Source organism: Gossypium hirsutum, chromosome A02, assembly GCF_007990345.1.
Source record: "Gossypium hirsutum isolate 1008001.06 chromosome A02, Gossypium_hirsutum_v2.1, whole genome shotgun sequence".
NCBI lineage: Eukaryota > Viridiplantae > Streptophyta > Magnoliopsida > Malvales > Malvaceae > Gossypium > Gossypium hirsutum.
In genome coordinates, this window is record NC_053425.1 from 86,357,999 (window position 1) to 86,366,817 (window position 8,819).

General features: G+C 33.2%; 1 protein-coding gene across 8 annotated transcripts; it reads right to left on the minus strand.

The window, feature by feature from the left end:
- Window positions 1-547: 547 nt before the first annotated feature.
- On the minus strand, window positions 548-7,221 carry LOC107951634 (probable plastidic glucose transporter 3). Of its 8 annotated transcripts, none has more exons than XR_005907503.1 (15): window positions 7,149-7,204; window positions 6,441-6,582; window positions 5,692-5,803; window positions 5,529-5,596; window positions 5,309-5,441; window positions 4,819-4,918; window positions 4,607-4,719; window positions 4,314-4,407; window positions 3,212-3,365; window positions 2,976-3,119; window positions 2,819-2,892; window positions 2,201-2,289; window positions 1,776-1,890; window positions 1,204-1,440; window positions 548-1,030 (listed from the first exon to the last, which is right to left on the minus strand). XR_005907503.1 is itself a non-coding variant. In XM_041084944.1 (14 exons), exons 1-14 carry the CDS (start codon window positions 7,176-7,178, stop codon window positions 1,258-1,260), a joined length of 1,551 nt encoding a protein of 516 aa, XP_040940878.1. In that variant the 5' UTR covers window positions 7,179-7,221; the 3' UTR covers window positions 548-1,257. The 8 variants fall into 8 exon arrangements, 5 of the variants coding, with proteins under 5 accessions (XP_040940878.1, XP_040940867.1, XP_016742237.1 ...); XR_005907501.1 differs by having other exon boundaries at window positions 6,435-6,582; XR_005907502.1 differs by having other exon boundaries at window positions 1,159-1,440; window positions 6,435-6,582.
- Between the last annotated feature and the right edge of the window lie 1,598 nt (window positions 7,222-8,819).

Here is an 8,819-nt window from a genome sequence, read left to right on the forward strand (position 1 = left end):
TTTATTTTGAGAGTTATGGGAATCAATAATAGAATAAAATATTATTTATAACATTTTTAGATTAACTGATCTTTTTATATTTCTTATAATATATATATCTTTTCTTTTCGAAATTTAAAAATATATTCTAATTTTTAATGTTATAAGTTTTTAAAAAAAAATTGAAAAACTTTCAGAATTTTTTTTGAATATTTATAATTTTGATAATTTTTGAAGAATAAAACAAAAAGATGACGTAGATTATTTTAAGATGATGAGAATTCCATATCTTGCTTCCTGGTTGGCTGAATATGCTAAATCAGTCAAAACTAATTATGCTACCAAGTTAAATAATAAAAAGAATAGTTAAGTGACAAGTTGGGCTATCAAAATTACATTTATCCTGTGTGCGTTTACAAGCTAATACGCACCTTAGCGCTATTAAAAATCATAAACAATCGTCTAGATTTGGAAATAAGACGGTTATTCTGTGATTCAGCATCAACCTAAGCAATTCATTAACAACAAGGTTGAAGAATTAAATTAGTAGAGTTAACCAGTGTTTGGATGAAAAGAAAATGCAAGAAAATTATATCAAAGAACTAATCTAAACGTTACATTTGTTATATCAGTTACAACGATTTCAGCTCACTGACTCCGGCTAACTAACATTTCTTAACCGGCTATGACTGCGATCCTTCACTATTACTGGAAAACAAAACATCGGAGTACCCAACTCAAAAGTGAGGATCAATCATGGATTTACTAATGTTGAAGCTCAAAAACAGTATAAGCCATGTTATATGTATAATGCCACATTAATAATTCCATCAGGAAATGTCCAGTTTGCAAGAAAAAAACCACAATAAGAAAACATTCTTAGAATACACATTATGAGCCTTGCAGAGTAAGCACCTGATGCATGTATTGTTTTCTTCCCATTACTCCATCTACAACATCATTTAGTGGAGTTTGTATCTTCATATTGGTTTCAGGCATGATTCAGTGAAAGAGACATGGGTGAACGGAACTGCTTAAATGCTTAGCAACTCTGAAAAATAACAATATGTTTTAGTGATTTTTTTCATTTCCGAATTTCTTCTGCAAACCTAAAGTAGGCAACTAGACAACACAAGTTACCATAACTAAAAAAAAGGGCTTTGGGTCCAAAAACTATACCTGGCTAACTAATTTAAACCAGAGTTCTGTTAGGTACATATTCACCTTAATATGCTATGTTCACAATGGTTCAGAGAATTAGATGAAACTGATAAACCTCTACTCTGGTGGAAGAAGGGTCATTTCGATCTCTTGAAGTGATTTTCCTTTAGTTTCCAACACGTTTCTCTTCACAAAAATTACTGCCAGCAAACAGAAGGTGGCGAAAATTGCATTCAGGACTAATGGTCCTATCTGTTCCAGTAACCGCAAAAACAACAGACCAACAAAGAAATTTACCACCTGTTAAAAAAGACCAAAGCCAAAGGTGAAATAATTCTCACTGCGGACTTGTTTGAGCATTTAAGAGTCAAGATCAAGGAAAGAACACCCAAGACCCTTATCATAAAAGCTTGTCTATACCAGGAGAATTATGAAATATCCAATGGGACCTCAAGATTTGATATAATGCTTTGAAGTACGACTATCATGATTTCTTTTCAGAAAAACAATCAATTTGACATAAAAATCTATTCCGGAAATTTAACATGATTAACTTGTAGCTAAACAAGCAAAGAAGTAAATCCCGTGTCTAGCAACAGTTTCCACTAAGAGGAAGAAGAGTTATAGCTGGTTACCCAATGACTAGCCAAGCAAACTGACATTGCCTTCGCCCTTATCCGGCCTGGAAACATTTCTGATAGGAGGAGACTAGGGACTGGTCCAGCACCCACAGAAAAGGCCAAGACAAACCTGCATTTTCACATAATCAAAGTTTGTTTTAAGAGAATGCCACACCAGAAAATAACTCTACTAAATGTAGATGTTTCCTTTGAATACCCTTTGTAAAAGTCTAATAGAGGTTTCCTCAACAAGGTCTATGGGACCCCAAAGATGCATTTTTCTCAGGTGGAAAATTGGTTATGCATTCAATCTGGTATGCATTGTCTTGTTATGGATGAAGAGGAAATTTTAAATAACCTAAGTCACACTAAGACTGAAGTGCTTAAGAAGATTATTTCCATGCCGAAAAAATTTGATCATCAAAGGATTAACAACTTACAACAACATGCCTCCAACAGATAGATAAACTTCATTGCTGCTAGAGACTAAGGAGCTAGCTGAAGCTGCCTGAAGACCCATTGCAACTACCTGAAACATAAAAGTATGAAGCGAAAATCATATGAAGTGTCAACATTGTACTACAAATAATACAAACTGCTAGGTTCAAGTCTAACAGTCGGAAAATATGTACCATAGCATTAGCACAACCTAAAAATACATTAAACAGAAAACTTGCAGCACAATATTGTCACAATCAAATGTATGCATATCCTCTAGGAATCTCATATGACTGCCCCTATATTTCCAACCCTTGTAGTTCTTAGCCTCTCACAAGGCAACAACAATGGTAACAGCAAACTGCATTAGACAATATTGGTAGTTTTATGGTATAAGTAATGCTGCAGAAAAATAACTACTCACTCTTATTGCAAAAAAGGACAAATTTTGAAAGTCCAACCAAATCTTGGCATGCTTTCTCTTATGGGATTACACAATTAGATGCCAAATTATAAAAACCATTGACAGCTACAACACAACCATATTAAGAACTTTATATCATATATATATGCTGCTAGCATGCACCAAACAATTAAACTGGTAAAAGTTTGTTCCTTACCATACCCGAGAAACTTCCAATGAGAAGTACCTTCCTTCCCAGTTTATCCATCAAAAGCAATGCAGCAAATGATCCTGAGTTGATATAAACCTCAAAATAAAAGAAACGCTCTACCATGATGCACAAGTTGGATACGTGGTAATTGAGCCATTTATACCTAAGAAATTGGCAATCCCCACACATATGTTTGCAGACTGTGAGGATACACCAGCACTCTTAAAGACGGTTGACGAGAAAAAGAAAACAGCATTTATACCAGAAAGCTGTTGTAAAGCAAAAAGAGTAGACCCAATGAAAACAACTGCAAAAGGATAAGTTAAAAAGTAACAATTTAGAAAGTAAGTATAGATATGACAACATAAAAATCTTACTGAAAATGATTAGCATGCTCACCTTTACGATGGTGACCAAAAAGTAGCTCTGACAATTTGACTGTTTCTGCTTCACCTCCTCTCTCTGACTTCAACAATTCAGCCATTGCACCTTTGACATATGGTCCTCCTAAAAGTTTCTCAAATGCAGCTTCAGCATCAGCAGCTCTTCCTTTCTGAATTGTAAAGGTTATAAGTGTTTACTGAAAAAACGCTATTTGAAGATAAACAAAGTGCTTAAATTCCTTTTTCTTTTTTGCTGAATAGATAAAGGAGAAACAAGTATGTTTTTATAAGAAAAGGGTGACATTCACCCATTCTAAGAAGAGATGATATAAGGATATGGTGTATTAAAAAAAAAATTCAGCCTCAGAAGAGTTTGTTTAAAACAATGTAATGAGTCTGTTGTCCGATCTCAACACCTAGAGTACATCATGGATCTAATATCTTTCTTAAATATCTGATATAAGGATATAGCATATTAAAATTTCAGCCTAAGCAGAGTTTGTTGAGAACAATATAATGCATCTGTTGTCCGATTTAACAATACCTAGAGCACATCTAGTTGCTTCTAATACCTTAAATATCTGATATATATCTAAATCCATCCACTAAATTTGATTTTTTGTCAAGTTGAATTTTTTCTCACAAAGATGCTTAACTTCCCAACGACTTTATATTCAGATCCTTTAATCTAACTGCAACTGCAATAAATAAGTATTTTAAGTGATAGTTCTAATACAAAATAAATGTAAAGCTCACCTATATTGCTAAAATCCTTCATTTTTCTTGAAGTTCTATAACCCTCAAAGGATCCTCCTAATGCAAGGACAGTTTTAGAAAAAAGTTGAATATCCCCATATAGGGCACATACTTATATCTGACACTCACACCCAAGTCCAAATGATAGAATCTAACTGTTCACAGTTCCTGAGAATATAATAATATAAAATGTGAACATAGTTTGAACTTCCGTTTTCAGTTTCATAACTTTTAATAAGGTTTCAATCTTTCTACCTGGATTTAAACTTTTTTATTAGGACAAGAGGACACTCAACGGATTCTTCAGATGTAATGAGAGTGTAAAATTATTCATTACTGAATATGATAGGACAGCAAATGACCTTGAAAAGCCAATGGGGACTCTCTGGAGAAAATTGCATAAAAAGAGCAAGTAAAGCAGCAGGAACAGCAGATACCCAGAAACATATGCGCCACCTGTGTACATCATCAAATTAAGAAATATGTCATCAATCTGATTCAGAAAAGCACAATCCAAGTTGTTCAATTATGAATTCTTTTTGAAGAAGAGAATGTGACACCAAGCAAATCATCTTGTGGTGGGGCTCTGATAGTGTGGTTGTAAAGTTTAATTATAATTTTCAAAGCTACTACTAATTCACTCAGCATTTCTTACCAACCCTCAGTTCCCTTAGCAGGGAATCCAATTAACAGAGAACTCATCAATCCTAGGCTTGTTGCAATCTGAGTGAAGCTTCCATATGTGCCTCTTACATAAGCAGGAGAAACCTGTGCATGTATCAAATTGCTATTTGCAAATATATGAAAGAAAAGAAGAAGAGCTTGTGATATCACAGAAATATAGTTTATTAACCATCTTTTAGATACCTCTGTCACATAAAGAGCTGCAAGCGTTGGGCCAAGACCCATTCCAGTCCCAACAAATAACCTCCCTAAAAGCATACCCCAAAGGTTTTTTGCTGTTGCACTGCAAGAACATTATTGGATCTAAGAACCTAAATGAGGAACTTTGTTAAAATTATCAATTTAAAAGACTGCAAGCATGATGCCAGGGAGAGCCTGTAATGTAGTCTTTATAACTTAATTTGCATATGAGAACTAAAAGAGAAAGGTAGCTGGGGCTTGTCATTTCTCATAAATGGCTCAAGGACCCAAAACGTAAGTGATGGAAATTAAGAGGCAAATTTATCAGTTAATCTGAAATTTTTGCCTTGTGAGTACTAGTATGAGCTAAAATCTAATAAAAAGAATCTGAATAAACCTTCAAAGGCATTATCATATAAAAGAATTCAATTATACTGGAGATACATTCAAAAAATCCTAAAAGTTAAGGTAAATTAAATAATACAGCAATTACCTCATTGAAGACCCAATTATCATAGGTAAAGCACATAGCTGGAATGCCCTGCGAAACCCAACCCTATCCACTATCAAACCACTGAAGGTTGATCCAAGAAAGCCCCCCCCTAAACATATGCTTACAACCAAACCTTGATTACAACAAAAGACAACATATTAATAGAGCAGTTTCTCAAATAAGACACGAATACTAAAACCTAAATTCATTGCAATAGTACCTTCAGCCATGGTATTCCCATTAAAATGAAGATCATTTGAAATACTTTGTAGCGTTTCATTAATTACTCTGCATTAACAACAGCGAGTATTAAGAATGCATTATCTCAAGAAATTCCACAGAAGAAAAACCAAGAACAAAAGAAAATCTCAAAAGGAACAAACCCAAGATGGTAACCGTATAAGAGGGAAGCTAAGGATGCCACGAGTATATACAAGAATGATCGCTTCCAAGAAGGGTTTCCAATCTCTTTACTCACTCCATTCAGTGAACGTACTTAAATGCACACATATGGAATTAGCAAACTGTCAGTACTAAGTACTATTCCAAATTTGGAGCAAAATGCATGCAAATAAGAGATCAAATACACAATCCCATAGCATAAAAGACCAAAACATAAAACAAAAGCAAAGCTTTCAGCTTCATATAATTTGCATTTTTTTAAAAGGCTATAAAGGGGTTTCCAATATCTTTGATCACTCCACTCAGTGAACGTACCTAAAAGCAAAAATAAGGAATTAGCAAACTGTCAGTACTAAGTACTATTCCAAATTCGGAGCAAAATGCATGCAGATAAGAGATCAAGTACAAAATCTCATAGCACAAAAAACCATAACACAAACGTAAAGCAAAGCTTCCAACTCCATATAACTTGGATTTTTTAAAAGGTTATATATTGTTTCTTCAATAATAACCATTTTATTGTCTTAATCACTAAAACAACCACTTGCTTCCTACTGCCCCCATATCAAAAGACAAACATTTGCTTATATGCCTCGTAAAGAAAATCATGGCATAACCTTCTCTTGGAAACAAAAGTCATGGGATTACCAAAAATAAAACCGTTTTTTAAAAAACCAACTTAAAAATCACAAAGAAATGAAGAATCAAGGAAAATGGAGAAAACCTGAACCTTGCTCTTTGTCATAGGCATTGATATAATCTCTGGTGCCACGCTTATACATGGAATAAGCATCGGCGTGTCGTCCCCGCATTGCCACGTTACTATAAACACCCTCCTCCCGGGGACTGAATACAGAACTTTCGGAAATCAACTGCGAAATAAATTCAAAGATCAATCACAAATCAACTAATCAAATAGATCACTCCAATTTTTTTATTCCATCATGTAATTATGTAAGCCAGAAACGACTGCATTCAGAGAGAACAATAAAAAAAGAAAAGAATAGCTAATTACGGAGATGAGAAATAGGAGTCGTTAAACAACAGAAACAAAGCTATAATACGTAGTCGTTTCTGTGGGATCAAGAAATAGAGAAACAACTTAACAGATCAAAAAGATAGTAAATTATTTGAGAAACAGAGAAACGGCAGCGTTCGCACGGAAGATCAAAACTTTAAATAACTCTCCATTTTCGGGTTCACCAATAGAAAGAAATGAACAGATTAAAATAAAAAAGAAAAAAACAAGAAACGACACGTCGTATAAGGAAGAAATGAGTGTGTGTGTGTGTGTGTGTATATATATATATAGGTGTATAATTAAAGGTTTAAAATGAGAAGATGGAAAATGGCGGAATCAGAATTAATTAAAGATAAGAGGTTTGACAAATGAGGTAAAAGAGAGACATCAGAAATGGCGAAATGACAAAGAACGGACAGGAGTGTAAAATGCGGTGGGAAGGGTCATTGATGATAGTCGCTAATGTCGCAGTGTACTTCTTGACAAAAGTGATTGTAGTTGTAATCGTCAGCTTTCCTTAACACAAATCTAGCCATGGTAAAAGTACCTGAGAAGCCCCTGTATTTAGGGGTGAATTACATTTTGACCCCTTTATCGAAGAAATGACAAATTAGCTCTTATATATTTCAAAACTTGAAAATTAGTCCCTCCCTTACCATTTTCTCTTTAAGTAATGATGTGGAAGATGCTGAAAATTATTTTTTATTGATAAACTATAAAAAGCCTACCCAACTATATATGTCGAAACCATTTTTAAGTTTTGAAAAACGTGGATCGACTTTAAAAATATGGAGTCGCCACCAATCCTTTTTGAGGTGTGATTGGGCCACCCTAAAAATGATCGTTTTAACAAAACATTTGGGCCTATTAAAACAATGATTTTTTTGGTCTGCTAAGTTTGAGAAAATGGGCTCGGGAGTCGGTTACGTACGAGGAAGGATTAGCACCCTCGTAACGCCCAAAAATTGGTACCTATTTGATTAGTTAATGTCTTGGTGTCAAAATTTGAAAAGACTTTAGAGTACGATCCTTTTATTTAAAAGAAAACCGGAATAAATTGGATAAAATGTAAAGACCTACTCATCTCGAAGGAGGAAAATGCCATATCCAGTAAGTTAGGGTTTAACATTTTAGACCTTCGGGACTAAGTTGGTCTTCGATTTTTAAAATTTATGTATGAAGGTTCAAGAGAAGGATATTCGGTCCTCCGGGACTCATGAAAAATTAGAACTTAGTAAGTTAGAACTCAATCTCTCAGAACTCCCAAATACCGAAGGTTGCCTTGATTTTGAAAATCACTATCCTCAATGTAACGCAATGCCACACCCAGTAAGTTAGGGTGCAACGTCCCAAATTTCAAGAATAGGTTTTTATTTGAACCTCATACAATTAGATTTAAGAAGGGTACTCGATTATTTAGGTTCAGTGAGGAAAATTGGAACCCAGTAAGTTAGGGCACAATCCTCCCGAGGATCCTAAATATCGAATATTGCCTTTATTTTGAAAACAATCGAGGATAAATCTTTGAATAAAAATGAATTTGGGGCGGTTGAAACTTAACAAAAAAATGATAACATGCAATATGAAAATAGCAGTATAATAATAAACTTGACAGTGTATATATTAATACGTAGAATATAGTGAATATAAGGAAAATCAACAATAATTATAACAATAGTAATAAATATAATAACATAACAAACATAGCAATAAAGATATTAACGATACGAAAATGCATAATAAAAGTGAAAATAATATGTCGAATGATGATGTATATATATAGTGATAATAGTAAAGTTAAAATAACAATGCTAAATTAGTGAAAGTGAAAAATAATAATAATAATAATTTAGTATAAAAAATATTCGATAAAAAAAACTATGGTATATAAAATAATAAAAATAATATAGTAGGTCTATTAATAATTATATTGAAAAAAACTTTAGCGAAAAATATATACATATAAAATTATAAATAATAATAGTAAAATAATAGTAGTAAACGGTAAAAAAAATAATAAATAAAATATGATAAATAAAATATAATAAGTATAATAAAATATATTTAAAATTATTAACTTTTAATAAA

What these genes read in the sequence shown, in the direction of transcription:
- LOC107951634 (XM_041084933.1), bottom strand. Translation starts at nt 7,178, where the DNA reads ATGACCCTTCCCACCGCATTTTACACTCCT. An exon ending in TGACAAAGAGCAAGGTTCAG is followed by an intron (nt 5,804 to 6,434) that starts GTTTTCTCCATT and finishes TGTGCATTTAAG; the next exon opens with TACGTTCACTGAATGGAGTG. An exon ending in ATAATTGGGTCTTCAATGAG is followed by an intron (nt 4,919 to 5,308) that starts GTAATTGCTGTA and finishes ATGTTCTTGCAG; the next exon opens with TGCAACAGCAAAAAACCTTT.